The sequence below is a fragment of the Bubalus bubalis genome, chromosome 10, assembly GCF_019923935.1.
Source record: "Bubalus bubalis isolate 160015118507 breed Murrah chromosome 10, NDDB_SH_1, whole genome shotgun sequence".
Classification (NCBI taxonomy): Eukaryota; Metazoa; Chordata; class Mammalia; order Artiodactyla; family Bovidae; genus Bubalus; species Bubalus bubalis.
Genome location: NC_059166.1, coordinates 80,514,883 through 80,539,223, shown reverse-complemented (window position 1 = coordinate 80,539,223; position 24,341 = coordinate 80,514,883). Strand labels below are relative to the sequence as shown.

General features: G+C 41.1%; 1 protein-coding gene across 10 annotated transcripts in view; it reads right to left on the bottom strand.

Annotated features, from left to right (window-relative positions):
• Window positions 1-23,309, bottom strand: part of SNAP91 (synaptosome associated protein 91) — a 239,691-nt gene extending 216,382 nt beyond the window's left edge. For 3 of the 10 annotated variants that reach the window (XM_044924466.2, XM_025294813.3, XM_044924468.2), the window contains exons 1-2: window positions 23,080-23,309; window positions 21,976-22,135 (exon numbers count right to left, since the gene is read on the bottom strand). In XM_044924466.2, the coding sequence (XP_044780401.2) occupies window positions 21,976-22,105 (130 nt within the window). In that variant the 5' untranslated portion in view covers window positions 22,106-22,135; window positions 23,080-23,309. The remainder of the gene's footprint in view (window positions 1-21,975; window positions 22,136-23,079) is intronic. The other 7 variants (XM_025294809.3, XM_025294814.3, XM_044924467.2 and 4 more) reach the window with 4 other exon arrangements.
• Between the last annotated feature and the right edge of the window lie 1,032 nt (window positions 23,310-24,341).

Below are 24,341 nucleotides of genomic sequence, written 5' to 3'. Positions count from 1 at the left end.
TCAAGTATAATATATTGAGCCTAAATATACTTTAGGCCAATGGCTACATCCACTTGAATTAATGGAATCATACAACTGGCACTAAATTTATCAATTCTAATTTCGATTAGTACAACTTAAATTTTTATTCAATGCTGTTTCATACAAAGGTACAACTGAGTAAAGAAGGAATGAAAGTAAAGAAGGGATGAGAGTAAAGAAGTTGATGTCAACTCCTAACACGTTAAAAAAAAAAACGGTTTGAGAGTCTACTGATAATTGCACAGTTTTGCTAACTAACAATAATGATGGAGGACTTTCCCTAGCGGTCCTGGGCTACGACTCTGAACTTCCCAAGCAGGGGGCCTGGGTCTGGTCCCTGGTCAGGACACTAGATCCCACATGCTGCAACTAAGAGTTTGTGTGCTGCAACTAAAGATCCCACGTGATGCAGCTAGCAGCCGGCACAGCCGAATAAATAAATATTAAAAAAAGAACAATAATAATGGGCTTCATGTCCATTTAGACCCTTTTGGTCTTTGCTTTAAGAAAAAGTTATATCCACCAGGGTTTGGCTTTCTTAGAAAATAATTTTTATACAAAAATTTCAGTCCTTATGATAAAGGTCCAGTTTATCAAGTTTTTGTAGTTAGAAATGGACATGATATAAAATTTAACATGATTGGGTAAATTGCAGTTAGCCAGGAATTCTATGCCTCATTGAAGCTCTTCAAGCTCATCCTAGGGTTTGATGAACTTGCTAACAATGTAGGCAGAGTAAGGGGTGTGGGGGATTTGGGGTTAATCACTCATCTGCTATGTAAATGTTTACTGCATGGATATAGTTGTTCTTACCTAGCACTGTGACAACGAAAACCCCTGTTTTAAGAACAAAAATAGCAAATTATTCCATGCCCTTCAGGAAACTAATCCTACATGGGTCCCATGTTTGTGATGAAGTTCACCTGAAGTTCAGCTAACATACAACTGTGGCTAGAACTTCCAAACTATCCCTGCATCACAATTAACCTGAGAACTTAAATAAAATTAATAATGTGATTAATAAATAATATCTTCTTTCTACATACATTTCATTCTCTCCTACTATATTGTAGGAGACAGAGGCCATTTCACTTGCAGGAAAGGGCATTTGAGGCAGAAGAAACAGCTGGTACCAGGGTGGAGGCCAGCCCGACTCGCTCAGAAACAGTAAGAGGCCAAGGTGTCTGCAGCCAGGGGTGAGGGGGCGGAGATCCTACAGACTTTGGAGGTCATTATAAAGCCTTTCCATCTGAGGATGAGTGGAGTGGAGGTTTGGAGCAGAGCAGAGCCACAGACTAGAAGGACACTAAAAAGGATCGCTCAAGCTGCAGAGTTATGCAGCTACTGTAGTGCTCCTGGTAAGAGATGGTGGTGGCTGGGATTGGCAGAGGAGGTGGTGACAAGTGGCTGGATCACTACACGCTTGCAGATAAGCAGAGCCAATCTGCAGAGGTTTTCCCGGCTGACAGAATAAAGAAGAGGAGAGAAAGAAAGGAGAAAAAGGAAGATCTTGACGACAAGCTATGGAATGGATGAAGCTGCTATCTTCGACATTCAGATGACTGACATGAGATAAAATGGGTGTGAGGGGAAAATAGATGGTTCAGTTTTGGATGTTTCAGGAGAGTAAGAGTCTAGATGTTTTCAAACTCATTAATTCTGCTTCCATAGTTAACCAAATTAAAAGCTTAGGTTTCTCTGGTCTCTAACCTTTCCCCCTTACCCTTCAAACACAGTCCCACTGCTTCTGTGGCAGAATATCCTTGCAAATCTAGCCTCTTCACTTGGTCTCCTTGGCAATTTTCTTGTTCAGACCCTCATTCTCACTTGACTCATTCCAGTATCCCTATTCAGTCTCCATTCTCCCTAAATGTAGACATCTACTATGTAACCAGATATATTAACATATTCCTAAAAATTAAATCTCATAATAGAACTCCCCTGCTTAAAACTCTGCATTGGCTTCTCACTTCCAATGTTATAAAATGAAACTTAGCAGTGGCCCTATCATCCTTTACTACGCAGTCCCACTCTACCTCTCTTTCCTTTTCACTACACACTAAGTATGTTGTGCCTAGTCACACCTCTTTACCTGGCAAACTCCTATTAGTCTCCCTATGTGCAGCCAAACATCGCCAGCTCAGTAAACCTTTCCTGACTCGCTTCTGGCAAAACTGACCATCCCTCCTCTGTGCTCTCCCAGTATATTGGTTATACCTGCTCCACATCACCTATAATGGCATATTATTATTGGTCTATTTACACATCCACCCTATGAGGACTAAATAGAAGCTGCTCTGTCTTACTTGCATTTTCACAGCATTTCACTAAGCAGTAGGTTCATGGAAAAGTCTCTGCTAAACCGAGTCCCGACCCCACCCTTCAGTGAAACTATGTGTCACTCAGAGGTAGTAAAGGTACCTGTGATTCAAAATCTTTCATCCTTCAGATGAGCCACCCATCAAGATTCAGAGTAGGTCTCAGAACAGCCTCCCCCATCCCATCTGCAACATTAGGGACAAGGACATTTAGAACCACCCAGAAAAAGGGAAGTAGGTGAGGGGCCAAGACAGTTTGATGACAGAGCAGCCTTCATGGTAACTGAATTGTCAGGCATCCTGTGTATTTGAATATACTGAAGTCTTTATAACATGCCTATGGAACAACATAGCACAGCTTTCAAACAAGCATCCAATTAATTTCTTGGAATTAAAAGCTCTATTTTGGCTCTCTTACCAAATTACAAAGCCATAAGAGCAAGAAACCCAACACCTAGCAGAATATGGTCCTCAATTGACACATGTTGAACGTATCAATGGCAAATGAACCCAAATACATTTTGTTCATACAAGGAATGGTTTAAAAAAGGTAGATTATAAGTAAAATCATATAGAAAACAAGTGCTAAAAAATGGAAACTTTGGGATAAATATTTTTAAAATGGGAAACATTAACCCAATTTCACTATGATGGTACTCTATCATTTAAGTACTCACTTATCATCTAAAGATCAAGAAAGAGGACCAAAAAGAATGAGGCTCCTAATTTTGAAAAAAACTTTTATTCATCTTAACTTCTTTCTACGCCACCCTATCTCTGAACAATTAATTAAAATTTCCTTTGCATTCATTTTAATATAAAAAAACACTCTCAGGTAAATTTTCTTGAACATAAGGATTAAAGGGAACATCACATATTGAAGGTTTTCCTAATGATAATGAACCTAGAGCAATAACTGAACTTGAGTATTTATATTTTTTCCAGGAATTACCTCCTAATACTACTATGATAAACAAACCTCTCCTTGAGGAATATGCTATGATATGGAACACATTTCTGAAGTACCCCTCCTTCAGCATAGCTTTTGAAAAAACTGTGGTCTCATTAACCTTCTTTTGCTGAATAAATTATATTTTAAGATGTCAAAATTAGTTACAAAGCACTTGTTGGAAGAAGGTTTGTAGGTCTAGGAAAACACAATTCAGCTCAGTTACATATTAATAATAAAATACTCAATTCTCTGTTAAAGCAACAGATACACTGAACAAGTTGTTTTGATTGGTTGGTTGTAACAAAACTGACATGGCCTGCAAGGGAAGAGAAGGCTGACAGGACAAAACCTTATGCCTTTTCATAGGAGTAAGTCTAGAAACAGGAATGGTGAATCTTCAGCTCAAGAGAAACAGGTTAAGTCTTACAACTATGGCAATTTCTGCTTTTCCATCTCATTCCCTAATACCCTTCAATTTTATCTCTTCTGCTATGCACTATAAGAAATGAGATGGGCAGGATTAGTTTGGCTCCTACATTAACTAACAGTCCAAAAATAATTATTATATTAGAATGGGAAAGTTATTAATTTTTCTAAGACCCATCATATAATATAAAGAAAATTATTTAAACTACCATACAACACGATTTTATAGAAAATATCCAAGATCTGATATACATGGTGCAAACATTGCTAATATACCATTTCTTATGCATTTCAACTCCAATGCTCTACTACCAATAATTAATTCCTGGGTTTTTTAATTAAAATTTTAACTCAAAAAATGGTACTCCCACATCAAGACAAATGCTTCCCCTTTTCACACTGTTAACAGAGGTCAGCCAAGTTTAGACATTTTTAGAAATACGTAACAAAAAACACACAATGTTTGAAAATGAAATAGTTCATAATTATGAGCTAATTATGATTTTGACAAGCTCTACATACTGTAACCTTCCTACTGCTATAGGGGCTTTCCAGGTGGCACTAGTGGTAAAGAACCCATCCCCCAATGCAAGAGATGTTAAGAGACTCAGGTTTGATCCCTTGGGTCGGGAAGACTTTTTGGAGCAGGGCATGGCAACCCACTCCAGCATTCTTGCCTGGGAAATCCCAAGGACAGAGAAGCCTGGCAGGCTACAGTCCACAGGGTTGCAAAGAGTCAGACAAGACTGAAGCAACTTAGCACGCTCGCAAAGTTATATTGCATCTGGCCAATCAGTTTATTAGGAGAAGGCACTGGCACCCCACTCCAGTACTCTTGCCTGGAAAATCCCATGGACAGAGGAGACTGGTGGGCTACGGTCCATGGGGTCGCTAAGAGTCAGACAAGACTGAGCGACTTCACTTTCACTTTTCACTTTCATGCATTGGAGAAGGAAATGGCAACCCACTCCAGTGTTCTTGCCTGGAGAATCCCAGGGACGGCGGAGCCTGGTGGGCTGCTGTCTATGGGGTCGCACAGAGTCGGACTTAGTGACTGAAGCGACTTAGCAGCAGCAGCAGCAGCAGCAACCAGTTTATTAAATGTTATGAACTCTTAACCACAACTACAAAACCTACTGTTAGCTATAAGGACTAAATTTTCACATGTAAAATTTTTAAGGATTCAATTATTCTGTCAATAGTTTTTTTAAATGTTTTCAACACAAACAATGAACATCAGTATCCTTAACATTACTTATCGACTGCATTTTGTTATGTGGTTCTACAAAGCCTTGTTTACCTTTCTATTAGCCCTAAAAATCATTAAATCCTTCAAATATATTTCACTATTAGTATATAAAATATAAATTGAGATTCATCATGAAACTGACTTAACTTTGAAATCAATTTTACTCCACTTCAAAAATTTTTTGTAAATATTTTAAGAATCTTTCAATTCAATAATGCTTAATGCAAATCAGTATATTTAGTGTCTCTCCATTTCTATTCATGTGTTCAAATATAAACCGACAATAGTACAAAATGCTAACCATGAAGTATCTAGATCCAACAATAAAGTCACTCCATATGTTTCAGTTTTATCACTGCCTACGTGTCTTGTCAAACATTTCAGTGAACTACCATTATTTTTCTTAAAGAAGCAACAACCTTCTTTTACTAAAAAACTCTACGTTTGAAAAGCTTAATACTTAAAATGCAAAGCTTAAGCCTATACATCAAGTCTCAACAATCTATTTTAGTAGCTGATTTTAATCAAACACAAGTTACACTTGTATTTTGATAATCAGTACTAACATCTGTCAACAGAATAAAAACAAGACCATGAAAACCATAGAGTGAGGGTTTAATTGCCCAATTCTCTTATCTTCCAGGAATAAACTATCATCTCTCCAGCAGATGCCAAAGATAAGTGGAGAGCAGCTGAAGCTGGGCTTTTTTATGTATATTTAGTGCCACATAGCGTACCTGAAAGATTTCCTAGGATGATAACTGTTGGGGCTTGGAAGGCCTATTCTTCCAAGGCTTTTTTTCTCTATTAACAATCATTTGTAGAGTCATTTAGGGTTGGGGCTTCCCTCATAGCTCTCAGTCGGTAAAGAATCTGTCTGCAATGCAGGAGACCCAGGTTCGATTCCTAGGTCAGGACGATCCCCTGGAGAAGGACATGTAACCCACTCCAGTATTCTTGCCTGGAGAATCCCATGGGCAGTTGAACCTGGCAAGCTATAGTCCATGGGGTTGCAAGAGTCGGACACAACTTAGTGACTAACCCACCCTTTAGGGTTGAAGTTTATTGTTTTTAACAAATCTATTCATTTAAATATTACATAACCCCGTGATGCCTTGGAAAAAAGGAGAGTGAAGTGCAAAGAAATGAAGTTCACCTGGCCGACATCATAGCCAGAGAGCAAAAGAGCCTGGAGTTACCGTAGGGCCTCCTATCACAGGGCTTCCCGAGGGGCTCAGTAGTAAAGAATCTGCCTGCCAATGCAGGAGACGCCAGAGACGCAGGCTCGATCTCTGGGTCAGGGAAAGCCCCTGAATAAGGACATGGCAACCCATTCTAGTATTCTAACCTGGGAAATCTCTCATGGACAGAGGAGCCTGGGGAGCTATAGTTCATGGGGCCACAGAGTCAGACACAACTAAGCATGCACGTATGCCTCTGATCACAAATCAGTTCTCCTGTTGCACCTCCCAGCACTGCCCAAACTCCTTAATTAATAAATATGTTCAAATCAAGGCTTCCGTAGCAAATCATCAAGAGATGTAACTGTTGAGAGGAGTGAGACTGGGTTAAGGATAGTCATTTGAAACTACCCCCATCCACCTTTTTTCCCCTTAGCCAGAAGAGAATAGGCACAGGGGTTTTGCCCATCAAGCTAATTAGCTAGTGGACTGGCATTAGAGCTCACCCTGACTTTTCCTCCCTACAACAATCACATGGTATTTTAATTGGCTTTGTTTCCTTTGGATTATTGCTACCTGTGATACTAGAGACTCAGACAACAAGCAAAAAAACACAATACAAGGGGAAAAAAAATTCTTTGTCTTGCGGTTAGAACCCCTGGCTCCTTCCTGCAATAGATGTTGGACTTTAGGTGAGTGTCCCCACCTCCCTAGGATAAGAGAATTTACTTCACGGGGGTTTGTGGAGATAACAGCAACCGATCCTATACACACGCCAAGTACAATGCTCACCCCCTTCAGCCCTGGGTGGGGGCAGAGGAGGTTCCTTTCTTTTTCTTCATTTAAATCTTACAGGGAAAAAGGGACTAATATATTAGGCATCGAATAAGTAAATCAAGAATCATCTCATATTAAAAAAAAAAATCATATCCCTGTAGACACTTAAGTAGCAGCTCAAAGAAAATTCCTTGGTACAAAAATTCTATTATGCTTTGTAAAACTTAAAGGCAATTGATTAATACCAGACTCCATGCCTAGAGAAAGTGTAGATTTTGAAGTGTAAAAATTCAAAGCATCCTTTCCCTGTCTCACAATTGCTGTAACTGTGTTAACACAAAACAAAAAATCTTTTTGTTTTGCTATTAAATGGAGCAAGGAAGAACTTCCCCCTGCACCCCCAAAGCCTAACCATACAAATTACTCTATTATTAGCTTTTAAAGACAAGACCACTGGCATATGAACCTCAGGCTTGGAACCAATCAAGATGAATGTCAATTCTGGATAAATAAATAAATCCAGATAAATAAATCTAGTGGGCAGTATGCCTCAGTAGCCAGCATAGATAAATTGCCTAGACAAGAGACAGCAAATTTGTTTCATCTTAAATGTCAACTATGATCGACAGTAGAAATCTAAAACATTGTATATGGGTGCATTCTGAGGCCAAATCAATGGCTCTGAAGAAAGAGTGCCAGAATCAATCTGCAATGTCTGCCAAGGATGGAGGAATATGCAGTGAGGCTATTGACCAGCCGTTTGTCATCCATTTCCAGAATTATCTGGCCTCACAGGGAAGAAAAAAAAAAGGCAACTAGCATGGCTTCCCAGGTGGCGCTAGTGGTAAAGAACCTGCCTGCCGATGCCGGAGACATGAGATGCAGGTTCAACCCCTGGGTTGGGAAGATCTCCTGGAGAAGGAAATGGTAACCCACTCCAGTATTCTTGCCTGGAGAATCCCATGGACAGAGGAGCCTGGCGGGCTATAGTCCATGGGGTTGTAAAGACTCAGGCCTGACTGATGTGACTTAGCACACATGCAGCTTATTGCTAGATAATAATGACATTAGTATAGCAATGAAATCTCTGGAGATCTCAGTGGCATAAAATAAGTGTTTTTAAGATACAGGTGACAAGCTATAATCCAATTTCTTTTTCCATGGGCATGGTGGAACCAACAACTGTGTGTTCACATCCCATTTCCTTCTCCTCTTAGATTCATAGCTAGACTTCATTTCCTACTTTCTCTTACACTTTGGTGAGGCCACTGAAATCTTGCCAATGGAAAATAGGTGGAAATGACGCCCAGGCATCATCACCTCAATCTTTCCTGCAATACTTACTCCCCTTTCTGTCTTCCTTCCTCCATCAGACAGATGCATAGAATCCTGGAGGGCTGTGAAACACTAGGTGATGAATTCACCAAGATGGGATGAACTATCTGTAGTAAACTGTGATGTGATCAAGAAACAAAACTTGTATCAAGCCACGAGCTCTTAGGGCTCCCCACTAAGTAGCTCTGGTTGGACTAGAAACTGTTAGCATCATGCCATATATTCACAGAGGTCAACCAGGCCCTGGGCAAAGTAAATGAGTGTTTTTCCTTAAGCTTGTCTAAAACTCAGCTCTAAGAAGACTGTCCCTTTCTTTTGGTGAAATTGTTTGTCAAAATAGTTTAGTCTATATTCTTGTAACTCACATTCAAAACAGTCATGATTAATATGAGTATGAAGCAGAAAGTAAACATCCTTCCATCCACAGATAACATTTTTGCATATATTCTACCAAAACAAATACTATGGGCATACACATACTTTCATTAAAAAGGAAAACTGAATTATATCTCATCACCTGTCTTTCCATGTCAGCTATAAGAAACTCATTTTTAAAGGTTGCTCAGTTGCTTATTGGCACACACCATCAAGTATTTAGGTGTATTATCTTGTATTCCTATAGACTGCTGCAACAAATACCCTTAAATACAAACTTTTCTTTATTTTTCCAATTATTTATCTGAGACAAATTTATAACAAATTCCTGAGCCAAAGGATTTTCAAGAGTTTTGACTAGTACTGCCAATCTGTCCTCCCAAAGTCTATCAATTTACACCCCTGCCAACTGAGTGCCCAACTTACACTCTTATTTTTCCATCTGAAAAAGTAATACTGAACTCAATTAAAGAAGCATCTTTTGATGAATTCACAGTGTAACTGCATGAAATGATTAGTATGATCCACAAGAAAAACCAAAGTCAAACCTTTGCTCTGCCACTCCATATATACACACACATACATACACAGAACCAACTCTTGACATAGTAATGTTACTACAACGCACTTTTCTTCAAAAATAAAAAAAAAAGCAAAGTATAACTAAAAATTAAATGACTTCTTTGGAACCATGATGAGAATTCTTGGGGGGGGGGGGAGAACAAACAGAGAAACACAAAGCAAAGAGGAGATGCAGGTGTTAAAAATGGTGTAGCCTGTCCATTAGCACAGGCTCAAATCACTCTTCCATGTACCTTAAATGACTACACTCATGCTCAGTCAAGGGTAGTCAAAACCAGAGTGCTAAGTGTTAAAATACTTAACAAAGAAACCAGAAAAACATGAACACACTGCAATTCTATTGGGATAGGAAGACCACAAAAAACAAAACTTCATTATGCCATAGTCTAACTGAAGTGTTTAGCTAGATGACAGATCTGTAAGCTGTACAATTTGATGCTAATTAAGTTGATAATGAGATTATATGAAATTTTTAAAATTTCTATTAGGGAAGAATCAATAGGATATTTTCTGATATCTTTTTAATATTTACCTCAGGAAAAATTACAAAGGACGGTGATATGAAAGCAACTGGCTTCGGAAAGAATAGGAGAAAGGAAATATTCTTCATGTGGATATTTTCTTAACCTAAATTTTAACAACCTTTGTATTTTTTCTTTGGTGTTAACAGGCTAACAGACCAACCCAATGAAGTATGGTGCAAACATACTTAGACATATTTAATATATATGGTGATTTGGGGTGGGCTTGGGGGGGTTTATATTTTGGGGTTTTTGTTTTAGATTTTTAATAGTTGGGAACCTGATTTTACAAAATTCTGTTATTTCAGTCATGATAGTTAAGGAATGTTATAAATTATGTCACCACAAGAAGATCAAACTAAGAGACCTTAAAAGTTTAACACGTCATTTTTAGAAGACTTTCAACTAAATGACATGTGTCTGTAATCTTTACAGTCTTGTCACCAATGGCACAGGGAGCATTCTCTGGTGTCAACACCAGGACCCAAGAACCAAGCAAAAGACAAGGAGAGGCAAAAGGTAAGTAGGGGTCAGACCGGCAGGAACGGTCACCAGGGGCAGCTGCACGGTAATCCCTGTGTCACAAGTGCCCAGGGTTACGTCTGCATTTATGGTGAACTGAATTTGAATTCACACTCTTAAACATGTGTGCATGTATGTTACATTTCCCACATGACCCCACACAGAGATTATTATCTGGCAAAGGCACAGCAATCAGAATTAGGTGAACAAAGCAATGATCCATTAGGGCAACTGCTCAAGGCAGACAGATAAAGAAGTATTCAGTATTAACACACAAAGAATGTGTGATTTTCACCTCTCTGGGACTCATCCGTAAAAATGAAAAGCTTGGACAACTTCTAATATACTCGGGAGCCTAGAAGACCCTCCAGATCTGGCCCTACCCACAACTCAGGTCTTGTCTCACAGCCTTCTCAGTCTTCTTAACCTCGGTCTTTCAGCAGCCCTTATTTAACTTCTTTCAATTCCCAAAATGTGTCTCGCTCGCCCCAAGCCTTTTCCAAGATAACAGTCTGCGACAGCCCTGGTCCACCCCTTACCCAGGTCAGTCACGCTTATTCTTTAAAGCTAGACTTAAACATCACCTCCACTGCAATGCACCTCCATGGAGGACTTCACCTCCTTTGTTAAAACTTCTTTTAGAACAACATGCAATTAGCTTTTTTCATTTTCTGTCTACCCAAGTAACCTGCAAGCTCTCTGATGCCAAGAGTTGCATATCTTGCTCACTCTAGCATCCCATGCCTTCTGGAACAATTATTGGTGGTTCTGTGTGTGTGCTCAGTAATGTCCGACTGTTTACAAGCATGTGAACTGTAGCCCACCAGGCTCCTCTGTCCATGGGATTTCCCAGGCTTGAATACTGGAGTGGGTTGCCGTTTCCTTCTCCAGGGATCTTCCTGAACCAGGGATTGAACCTGTGTCTCTATCACCTCCTGCACTGGCAGGTGGATTCTTTATACTGTGCCACCTGGGAAGCCTGGAACAATTCCTGGAATTTAGTAAATACTCAAATATTTGTTAAATGAATAAATGATGGGATTGTGTTTAATAAAGCTACTAAAAGACTCAATACTAAAAGTAACTTCTAGTTTCTCCAAACAGGTCATGAAAAGCCAAGTTAAATATGCTGATATTCACTGTTCTCTTTACAAAGGTAAAAGAATCCAAAGCTTTCAGTTAAGCTGTCTCCTTTCCTCACTGTTTCCCTAAAACCCTCAAGTTGTTAATGGTAATATTATATCACTATACATATAGTGAATAATAATAATTTCAGTGAAAATTAACAGCATGTAGCTATTTTTGAAATAACATTTTTCTTTTATAACTATCCTTACCATTAATAATGTAGGTAGTTATAAATTATAAAATGGCTAGTGAAAAACAATGCTACCCAACGGTATCCAACTCAAAACAAACCAAGCAAATGGTACACAAATCTACACCCACAAGATGCTAGTGAAGAGTTTTCTTGATATTAACATCCAGTCATCCACTACCTCATCAATAATGATATACACCAAGAGAAGCACACATATGCTTTAAATCCATAACCAAAACACTTTTCCTATCAAGGCTATAATTTTAACCAAATTTAAAATCTCATTTCTGAAACCTAGCTTCACTCATACCTTTTCAGTAGGTTTCAGAAATGAGATTTGAAAATATATGAAGACACAGAAGCAGCATGTACAAAGGCCCCCAAATAATGCAGAGTATAACGAACCTGATGAATGTCAGAGTTGCTCTGGAATGAACTATGGAGTTGTGTAAAGAGGATGGGTGGAGAAGGCAATGGCACCCCACTCCAGTACTCTTGCCTGGAAAATCCCATGGACAGAGGAGCCTGGTAGGGTGCAGTCCATGAGGTAGCTAAGAGTCGGATACAACTGAGCAACTTCACTTTGACTTTTCCCTTTCATGCATTGGAGAAGGAAATGGCAACCCACTCCAGTGTTCTTGCCTGGAGAATCCTAGGGACGGTGGAGCCTGGTGGGCTTCCATCTATGGGGTCGCACAGAGTCGGACACAACTAAAGTGACTTAGCAGCAGCAGCAAAGAGGATGGGGGGCAGAGGATGGGAAAACAGGTGGATTGCATTTCTAGCATACAGGTAAACTAGCAAGAAGGAAAACACCTGATAATTTAGATAAAAATTACAGGCACCTTCCACTTATTTGGCTGTATTCATGAAGAGGTAAAAGCAATCCCTAAGGCCAGAAATGAAAGAAGATGCAGAAAACCACATGGTAGGTAAACTGATACTTGAGAGAAGGCCGAGCTGAGGCCGTGTGCTAGTCTGAGTAGCCAGAAGCTTAGATTTTAACAGCCCTTTGAAGAACAAAAGACCAGGCGGTGGGGACTAAGCAAGACAGCTAATTGGAACCAAGACCTCCTCACATAGCTGGGACCCTCGAGTTACTTCCTTACTAAAATTAGGAGAAAAAAAAAAAAAAACTAAGAATACCTTCAAGCAAAGGAAGATCACAGGAAAACAATTCACTTGACCTAGGTCTTTGGTAGTTGTGGTAGGGGAAAAATCTCTGGGGCATTTGTAAACATAGCTTGTCACCCTCCTGGAGTTTGTGATTCAAATTTTTATTACAGATTCACACTCCTCTATCCAAGACCCTTGAGCCATATATGTTTCAGAATTTAGGATTTTCCAGATTTTCCAAAAGTAGTATGAGGCACACACCCATAAACTAAGTAACCTAGTATAATCTGGGCAACATACATACAACAGTCTTTCTGTAGCTCAATATATGAACCTTCAAGGTAGGTAGTAAAATGGCTATGATTGATCATGTTTTGTCAACAAATGATTTCCAAAAGAATTTTGTTCTTCTGAGCTTTTTGGATTTTCAAATTATGAATAAGAATTATGGACCTGGACCTGCATTAGATGGGAAGCTCCAAGAACAGAAATTAACTTAAGGTACTCCCAGGATGGTAGTCCATGTGGGACCTTATAGAAGCAAACACAAATCCTCTTGAAATACAGTTAGGCTTTCTAGGACTCCCACAGATGAAGTCCTAGACAACATGATCTCAGAGTCCAAAATTACAAAACATGTAAGGAAACAAATCATTATGGAAGGTCAGGCAAAAACAATAGCAGAAGCAGAGCTTCATGTAATTGATCTGTGAGATACAGAATATAAAATGAGTTGTGTTGAAAATGGTAAAGAAATAAAAGAGAAACTCAAAATGTGAGCAAGAAATGTATATTATCTCAATGAAAGGTAATACTGAAAAACTTCAAAAATGAAAAGTATAAATGAATAAAATTAAAAATTAAAGATGTGTAAAAGCAGACAAGATATAGCTAAAGACAGAATTAATGAACTGGAAGATATCTGAAAAAGAAAGCATAGTAAAGAAAGTATTAGAAACTATGAAAGGTACATTTAGAGATGGATATAATGAGAAGGTCCAGCACATACATAATCAGGTTTGAAGGAGATAAGAAAGAGAATGGATGTAGGGAACAATCAAAGATAACAGAAAGGCAGGGAATTTTCCAGAACTGATGAAAGACATAAATTCTCAAATTCAGGAAACCTATCAAGTTCCAAATAGGATAAATAAAAAGAAAACTACATCTAAACAGATATACAGTACAGATGGAGGAGACAAGATTTATAAAGCAGCCAGAGAAAGAGATTACCTGAAGGTAGGCAGACTAATAGATGACTGCTTAAGAGCAACAGTGGAAGCCAAATGTTACCTTTATAGAGAAAATAACTCAATCTAAAACTGTATATCCAGATAAACTATCCTTCAAAAAATGTGGGTAGAATAAAGATGTTTTTTAGACAAAAACAGAGTTTACCACTGAAGAACCTTACTGAAGGAGATTCAAAAGGATATAGTACAAGAAAACCTAAGGAATAATGAAGGAATGGTTAGCAAAAAAGTAAAGGTGGATATAGCTACATAAGCACTGCCTATATGAAATAATAATGTTTGGCTTTGGAGGTTAAAGACTTCCCTTGTGGCTCAGATGGTAAAGCATCTGCCTACAATGCAGGAGACCTGGGTTCAATCCCTGGGTCAGGAAGATCTCCTGGAGAAGGTAATGGCAACCTACTCCAGTATTCTTGCCTGGAAAATCCCATGGATGGAGGAGCCTGGTAGGCTACAGTCCATGGGGTCGCAAAGAGTCAGACACGACTGAGCGACTTCACTCACTTTGGAGGTTAAAACAACAGTGGACTAAAACCCTGGACAATAATAGGATGTAAGAAGTGGATGACTGGAATGGAAAGCTTCTAAATTTCTCTTTTGGGGGGAGGAATAAAAAGAGACAGTGGTCTAGGCAGCCTCTAAGTACATATATTAAATTTTTAAGGGCAACCACTGAAAGGACTGAAATAGTAATATATATAGCTTCCAAACTATAGGGGAGGGAAGTGGAATTAAAGTAAAAACCAAAGCAATCGAAAGAAGACAAAAAGCAAGCCCAGTAAAGGGAAATCAGAAAGGATCACATATCAGTCGTTATGTTGGCAGTAGCAGTAACGGCACTAGCAATGCTAACTACCGCAGTGGTAGTAATAACTGATGCTCATTGCATGTTTATGTGTCAAGTTCTGGGCTAGTATCTTAGATGCATTCTCTCTCTTATTTCTCACCAAAATTGAGGTAGATACTAATATTAATCATTTTATAGATTAAGACTAATTATTGATCAAACCAAGTAGAAGACAGCTAAAGAAGGAGAGGTCAGTTCTAAAAGAACTGATCACCCACTGTATTTGAATGGAAGAGAACCCTTGTGGGAGTGGTCTGGGCAATTTAGTGGACAATGTCTGACACCCTACAAGGATTCTAACGTTTCATGTGTGAATTAGGCCAAAGAGACAGAATATACAAAGGAGGCTTGAGCTGTGTTTTCTGTCTTTGGAATTATGAGTGTCTCTTTCAAGAAGCTTGGTTGTGAAAGAAAAGCAAGGGGCTGACAGGTTGGTTGCTGGAAAAGGTCATAGAATTCAAGGAGAGTTGTGTGTAGGAGGTTCTGTTTGTTTGTTTTCAAGGGAGATACTTGAAAATTTCATGAGAGAGCTAGAGAGAGAAGTTTAAGATACAGATGACACAAAATAACTGATGCAGAAAGGAGAAGAGTTATACCTTAAAATAAAAGTGCTAATCCTAGGAGAAAAAATAAATGATCAGGCCCCAAGGCAAAAACCACACATAGCAAAGATCTAGCTTCTAGCTTCTTTCTCCTGGGAATGGCACATCATAAGATCTCTTAGAAGACATTGGAGCCTTCTTAAAGATGCATAATAGAGAAATCTTACGGACATATGGGAGAACAGGGGAGGGAAACAGGAGGATCCTCACACACTTGGCACAAATGGAAGAGAAAGCAGGAAAAAGAGCTGTAGATGGGCTGCAGGCTTCAGGTTATAACTCTCTCTGGTTTGCACTTTCATTCAACTGCTCCAAAGAAGATTCCATCATTTTTCACTTATAGGTCATCATGTAATTGACACCGAGTACGCCATTCAACTATTCTCCCCTTAACGAAAAACACAAGATAGAGAAACTTCCACATTACATTAACACCAAAGAAAAACAGATAGCCAACCTGTCCCTTACAAGCAAGCAAAGTATTCCTCTGTAAAGAGAAATGAATTTACAAACAAAGTGCAACTGGAGAATAAACATTTTTTAATGGCAAGAAATGCGGCTTTTCAAATTATTTAACTGCATTCAGATTATATGGAAGGTTCTCTCGGGAGCTGCTGGCTCAGGAGTTGAATCATCTAAAATACAACTCTGTAAGTTGTATTCTCTGCCCTCAGGGAACATGGTTATATGTCACATTTGACCTTCTTTACCAAGTTATTAAAACCAAGATAAGCTCCAAAGAACACCCTATCCCAACATCAACCAATTTCAAGAGAGGAGGTAAGATATTTAAAAGGGTATTTACTTGTGAAGGGCTTCTCTCATAGCTCAGTTGGGAAAGAATCCGCCTGCAATGTAGGAGATCCTGGTTCAATTCCTGGGTTGGGAAGATCCCCCAGAGAAGGGAAAGGATACCCACTCCAGTATTCTGGCCTGGAGAATTCCATGGACTGTAGAAGGGATAGGCTATCCATTCCAGTATTCGTGGGCTTCCCTTGTGGCTCAGCTGGTAAAGAATCTGCCTGCAGTGTGGGAGACCTGGGTTGAATCCCTGGGATGGGAAGATCCCCTGGAGAAGGGAAAGGGTACCCACTCCAGTATTCTGGCTTGGAGAATTTCAAGGACTGTGTAGTCCATGGGGTCCCAAAGAGTTGGACATGACTGAGCGACTTATTTCACTTCACCTCACTTACTTGTGAAAAGCTAAGGGAAAGATCCATGGCAACTAAGTGCACAGATTAAATTTCAAATTAAGACTTCAACAACCATTTATTAAACATTAAAGCTAATATGGCAATGAACCAAACATCTAGATTTTAATCTAAAATGCAGGAAGCTAATTTTGCAATTACGATATGAATGTACCTACTGCATACATAGTTTTACATATTTTTTCATATACACAATCTCTTAAATCACTAGAGTAACTTTTAAAAAAATGATTTATCAGTTTTATACTGGTTCTAAGAAAGTATCTGCTAACCACACTGATCTCAAAAGGGAAAGAAAAAACTAAAGTGACCCAAAGACATTGAACATTATACCATAAAAAATATTTCTCTGAAAATGTGGAAGTAAAAAGATCCAGGAAAAGATCTTTATTGTTCCAGTAACTGATATAAAGCCTACTTAATTATTGGGTTGGCCAAAAAGTTCATCTGGGTTTTCCCAGACCACCTTCCTGAGAGGTATGAATGAACTTTTTGGCCAACCCAATATTTTAAATCATTTCTAGGGCAAGCTCCCTGATATGACCTAAGACTCTTTGCCACTCTTCTTCTGCTCCTTCTAACCTCTCCACCTCGCAAGATCTCTTCTCCCCTCCTGGGATGCTGATCATCGTCTGAGAATGTCACAGGACCACACAAATTGGACCCTTTCAGATTTAAGGTGTGAATGATAATAGTGTCGAATGTCTTTAGAAGTCTATTTCCCTCATCTCTTCCTGACTATCTAACAAATAACATAGACTGTTCTAAACCATTTCCACGCGGGCTGGGGCTTCTGTTGAAATCAAGGAGGAGGAACAAAGTATGCTTTGGTCTAAAAAATTAGAGGGTTTCTTTGGACAATAACAAATAGTTAAATGAGAACTGAAATCAAAATAAAATACATTTACAGCAAGTTAGCACACTTCTCATATTGCAAGTTACCCTAGTATTCAGTAAGCTTTTATACACTGTTGCACATTAATTTTACTCAGTAAGCTTAGCTTACACTTTTGATATTAGCACTATAGAAATCTCTTAAGTTATCACAAATACAGATATGATGAGCAACTGAAAACTGATCAACTGAATCAGTATACAAATAGCACTTCTATAAATGAAAATATAGTTTAGATGCTATATCTTAAAGAAGCCTATGTAAAGCAAATACATTTTTTATTTAATTGTTCATTCTGTTCACTCATAAAATTTCTTACTTATTAGCAAATATTTTATAAATGAAGTTAAAGTGGCAGGACTTCTGTGGTCATTTGCCAATATTTGCCTTGAATCAAAATATACTCTATATCTCCTACTACCTTTACCTGATATTCTTATAAGAAATACAATCTTATTTTTTTCTTATTTTTGGAGGGAAAGAATCATTTATAAATGTCAATATCTCTCAAACATAAGCTTTAGAACTTGATTTACTTATTAGTAGAATAAGCTCATTATTAAAAACTCTCAAGAGGTTTAAAATAGAAAAAAACAGGATTACTGACAAGCGATTTGGCTTTTCATAAGGTTTGGCTTGATGTTGATAATAATCTCTAAGATTGAAAGTTTGACAACCTTAAACAGGGTATTTTAACAATATAGTATATACATAGAAATTGTTCATAAAAGCAGTTAACCAAAAGTAATCTTCTACAAGGGCTGTAAAACTTCCCAAATTCTCCCTGCAGGTGTTACTTTGGGTCAACTCTTTATTTTGTTGTTGTTCTTTAACTCTGACACAGCGTTTGGGTAAGCAAGCACTGGATGTTATACTGGATCCTGTTACTGTATTATTTGACCTGGGTTATCCCTTAGGCCATCAACTACAAAACAGAAATGGAAAAACAATGGAAATGTAAAGCAGTCTACATTTTGTAATGTAATGTAACCAAGTAGGTGAAAGCTTGCCAAGTCCTGGATATTCTATGTGCTATCAAATAGGTACACAATGTTACAGGGAAAGGATGTACAAAAAAACTAATGTAAAAGTAACACTGACTGCAGGTTCAGTAGCTCAGGCTCAGTTGTGCCCAACTCTTTGCGACCCCCGGGACTGTAGCCCACTAGATTCCTCTGTCCATGGGATTCTCCAGGCAAGAATACTGGAGTGGGTTGCCATTTCCTTCTCCAAACATTGATTAGGTGTTTAATTTTCATGTGCAAAGGGCAACATTATTCTAGTAGAGTGTGGAAAAAAAGCTTTACATAATCTAAAAGAACCTGAAAACACAGAATCCTTATTTAGATTATTAAGGATTCTATCCTTAATCACATCCTTTGAATTTCATATATAACTTCTGATTATGGAGAAACTTTTCTGAACATATTTTTCCCCCGAGAAACATACTATTATTGAAAACAAGGAAAAAAAATTGAGAATATTTGTCCAGTTTCCTTTTTTCTCTGCCTTATTATATGAAATTCTGCCTCCAGATGTTAACAAATCATTCCTCCAAACGCATAAATCATGTATCATTAAGCCTTATTTTATAGATTACCATACTTAACGATAATTTTTGTGGCCTATCAACCCAAAGAGAAAAAATTATCTTTTAAACCAGTATTTTAAATAATATTAAGTACACATTTCATAAAGATTCTGAGCCCAATTAACCCAAGGTTGTGTTTTGTTTTTTTTTTAATCATAGAACCATTAACTCTGTTCTTACAACCTTCTAATCTGAACTCCAAACTGCAAAATTACATACAAATCCAACTAGCAAAAACTTTTTTGGTTTCATTGCCTCAACTCTGTATTTTGTGCTCTTTTCCTCCTAACTAGTATTTAATATTTTCATGACCAAATAATCTTAAGATTATTTCAGTGCCCACAGAGAAACTTAGCTATATGTTTGCATGTTTTAATAACTGGTGTGACTCACTTTTAAAACTGGTGTGTTACTGGAAACCTGTGAATAAATTACTAAGGTCATCTACTGTTACTGAAAGGAACATTACAAAGAATTCTGTACAAAGATGCCTTCCTACAATGCATATACATATAACATTATTCATTTATATGTTGAGATTTTCCATATCACGTTTAATTAAAATAGGTCATATCAGTAACTTGATACATATCTTTCCAAATTCCACCCTAAGGTTGACTTTAAATGAAGATAATCTATTTTATGCCTTATTGGAAAAGTAAAATGTTAAAGAGAAAGACCAATACTCCTCAGTTCTTGGCTTTTGCTCATTTTTTAAAATGAAAGAATAAAAATTTTTCATGCCTATCATAAAAATTACAATAAGTATGTGTAGTTGTGATGCTCAATTTCACACAAAGCCATGCAAACAGGATGGGTATTCTGAAGATTATACCATTCTAGTTCATATGGTTCCTTTCCCCCCTCTCACTAGAGAATATTACTTAAAAAAAAACACACATGGTAGTTAAGTGCAGTGGTTAAAAGCTATGAATATTAGTTACCTTCTCTGAACCTATTAAGCAAAGATAAATTAGAAATGTAAAGCTCAGTGCCTGGCACATAGAAACTGCTCAATAAATGTTTATAAATGTTTAGCTCTTATGATTCCTCATCTTAATAATCTGATACAAGTTCCTTCTTCAGCTGAATTCTTTAAATATGGAATCTTCCCCCTATATTCCACATCTTCAGAATCACCTCACTCACTAACATACGAGGGCGATACTGAAAAACCTGCCACCTGGAAAATTTATAAAAGATTTTCCAAGATCAAAAGATTTAGGTGACTATGGAAGAGTCAGTCTTTCTCTGAAACATATTTAAGGAAAGTCTCAAACCTTTGAATGTTCTCTGAAAGGTATCAATATATGGATCTATCATTTTCAAACCATTTAGCAAATTCACAACCTATAGCTTTTTCTGTATGAGGATTGGCTACACTGACACCTACCTTTCAGACATGAGTCATCCTTTCAGAGTTGGGGAAACTGATGGAAACATGGCTAAATGATTCAGCACACTGCAGCAAAACGAGCTGGTCATGAATTTGTAATTTCCACTTGTGTTAGGGGTCCTGGCCCAGCTGACCTCTTACCCCACACTGCATGGATAACATACAATACCATAATCACGTTTTGTAGAAGATTCTCTCTGGAAGAGAGTAATGGTGTGTCCCCCTCAGACAAGCTTCTAGAAGCAAAATTATTCATTTTTATGAGACAACAGGTTTGCAAGCCTGGAGAATCCTTACATCATCCAGCTACAAGCTTCATCAAGCTTTGCTTGTAGCAGGACCAGAGTCAATTCTTACAGTGCTTTCATTTTCTCAGCTGCACAAGGCAGACACTGGGGAAGGCCTAAAGCATAAGAAAATCTGAAAATGGGCAAAGGAAGCCAGATGGGAAGTGGGTACAGCTAGACCGTGTCTCTCATGCCAACACTGACCTTTACCAACAAACAACACAGGAGGATAGATTCTAAGCAGGTCCAAAAGACCGAACAGTAACTACAGAATATATATTACTGGTAAGGAGCCTCACTACTCAAAGCAGGTGAAAGCCTTTTTCTAAGGGTCCCTAATAGCCCTTCAATAACAAAACATTTACTACGCTAATCCAATGAAACCTTTACTTTAGAAACAGATTCCAAACTAGATTAAAGCCTTTCCCATCAAATAACCAAGTTTTTTTTAAAACAAAATATGAACTGAATGTTTTCATCTAAAATTGCACCATCTCAAATGCTGGCAAAGCACAACCATTTTGTGCCACAGCATGGCCATTCCGCCCAGCAGTTCCTGAGAATGGGACAAAGAAGTGTGCCAGGATGTGGAAAATGAAATCTCCATTATCTGTGAAGTGCAATGTCCTCATTCAGGAGCTTAACTTTATTTCAGTTTGCTGTGGTGACATACACCACACACGCACTGAACCTCAGCAGCACTGAAAGAGATGACACTATTTTAAAAACTACCCCAAATGTAAGAAACAACTCGGGTGATAGATTTGACCTTCCACGAATCCATTTTCGTGGTTATTTCGGTTACGAGTGTGCAACCCCTGGTTTCTTCTAATGTGGACTGGAGAAGGGGGGTGGGGTGGAAAGGGGGTTTAAAAAAAAAGAGGTGAAAAGCGCCTTAACCATAATACACAATTTCTTGGTATCTTAAAGTGTGTTTGTAAATATATACATATATTTCTTTCTTTTCTCCACTAAAACCTTGGAGGTCAGCAGGAGAAAAAAAAATGGCTCAAAGACAAGATTTCAGGGCTGACCCACGGCGACACCTCGACGGTGAGAGATTCTGAGCTCAGTGAGGGGCAGCCCGGCTCCGAGGTCGCATGGCTGCAGCATAAGCCGCCAGCGAGCCCAGGCCGCGCCGCACGCGTCCAGAGCGCCTCGGCCGTGCGCATGTCCCACTTATATAAAGAGGCTTACAGTCCAGGTGCTTTTTCTTGGGGCCCATCACTTCATGAGTAGTGGCTTTGCAGACCGCTCTGGCTACAGCGGAGCCTGTCACGCTGTACTGAGCCGCGGCGATCCGATCCGTGAGCGTTTGGCCCGACATCTTCTCCGGCCGCGTCTACCGCCTCCTCTTCTGCGGGGAAAGAGGGGGGAGCGGGGGGAGGGGGGAGATGGTCCTGCTTTAAGCCGCAGACTTGACCCTCGGAGCACCCAGGCCTTGCCTCCTCCAGCCGCACGGAGGCTCTCTTCTCCGTCCCCGCCCTGGTACCACCTTGCCGGAGCCAGCAGCGAGCTAAGCCCCGCACCGGCGACGCTGTCTGGTGGGGGCTGGGGGAGGGGGAAGGCCTTGAGCGAGACAAGGTCCCCTCCAGGAACCTCAGCGCGGATCCGGCGCCAGCATCATGACAATGTCCCCGAACGACCCTCCACTTCCCTCCCCTACCCCACCCCCATGCTGCCCGCCTCACCCCTCCGCGCCCCTCTGTCCAACAGCACTTTGCCCGCAACCTGATCTCCGGTGCCAGACCAGCCACCGTGTGCGTGCGGGTTATTCCCTAGGCGCAGCGCCCGCCCTGCGCCCACCTCTCGCCTCCCAGCCGCAGCGTCTCCTCCGAGCAGCCCGCAGGCTTCGGAGAATGGACCGGATACCCTAGCCGTGGCCGCCTCCCTCCTCCTCCCCGCGCCGCTGCAGCAACCGGCTCGGCCCCGCTCGGTAGCGGCGGCGATTATCCTATCGTTGCGCCATGTTACGCGTCCGCCTCCCCTTCCCTCCTCGCCGCCGTCTCCGGGGCCCCGCCGAGGCCCTCAGCCCGGAGCCCCCTCCCCTCGTTCCCAAAGCCCCACCGCAAGGGCCGCCCCGGGGCTCTGCGGAGGCGCCCGAGTCTCGGAGCGCCTCGCCCCTCCTGACAGCGGAGTACAGAAGGGCTGACAGCCCCAGCCCAGCCCCCGGCCGCCCTCGAGCGCGCCGCGGAGCTGTCACCCGGCCGCTGCCCTTCCTCGCGCCCTAGGATTATCCCCTCCCGCTCCCCGCGCGGCCCGAGCGCGCAGAGAGGCCCGAGCCGGCGCCCCGGTACTCACCCCGCCCCAGGAGCGGCGCTGCCCGCCGCAGGATGAGCGGAGTCCGGGTCGCCGAAGGAAGTCGCGCCGGGTGGGTGTGTGCGGCCGCGCGCGGACCCGGTGCCCCGGGGCGCGATGCCTCGAGCCCCGGCCCAGCCCCCGCCCTCGGCTCCGCGGTCCCTGCGCCCGCCGCCGTGGCCCCAGGAGCCAGCCGCACCCGCCCGCTGCCGCGTCTCCCCAGCCCTCCGCGCTGCGGCCCCATCCCCGCCCCCACCTCAGCTGTGGTTGCTCCGACGAGTCAGGTGACGGCGGCGGACAAACCCGGGCGAGCTCTCCACGCAGCGCCTCGCGGCCCCCTCCCAGCTACTCACACACGCCGCCCCCCCGGGGCCGCGAGCTTCCAGGCAAGGGGGCCTCGCGCGAGCATCCCCGGCAGGCGCGAGCAGAAAGAAGGGAGGCGGGGAGGCCGACACCCGCCCAGCCAACCACCCTCCGCGAGGCGCCCGGCAGCCCGTCTGCTCCCTGGACCCGCACCCGGCACGCACTGCGCGCGCGCGCGCACCGCGCACACCTGCCGGCCGTCTGCAGGATGCGCCCGGGCGGCGGGGGCGTTGGCGCAGCCCGGCTAGTGAGGTCCGCGAGTTCTGCTCCGTGCACGCCCGGGCTGGGGCGTCGTCGCGCGCTGCCTGGAAGAACCCAGCCCTTCCTCCCCTACATCTGATTCTCCCGCCGGCCAAAGGCAGCAGAGGCCTCGATGGGCAGGACAATTTAAAAATGTCGAATTCTGTTGGCCGACAGGGCCGTTACCTGTGTGTCCTCAACTCCTTGGAGCGCCTCCACTTGTCTGTTTTAGTTGGGAGCTCGCGTGGGCAGTTAATTCTCTCGCCACTTTGGTCTTAAACGCATACTGAAGTCTACTACAAGGACGCATAATTAACAAGACTATCGATCCCGTTCCAGATCATATGCAGAGTAGTCTTTTAGGTGCGTAAGGAAAACTCTTTTGCACTTTAAATTTTTCCCACTTGAATATAGTTTTTGACTGTGTTAAGTGTATTTGAATTCTATACATGGATTTCTAAACAGGGATTTGGCAACGTTAATGGTTTCACGTGCTGACAGTTTCTGAGATTGTTGTTTACCTTAAACTAAAAAATCTTTTAAATTCTCGCGGTAGAATCGAGATCAGAACTTCACTTGTGAATTTTCTTGCCATTGTTCCTGGCTTTGTTTATGCTTTCTTTCATTTGGTAAAGGGTCGAGTAATCAAAGACGTGATTTTG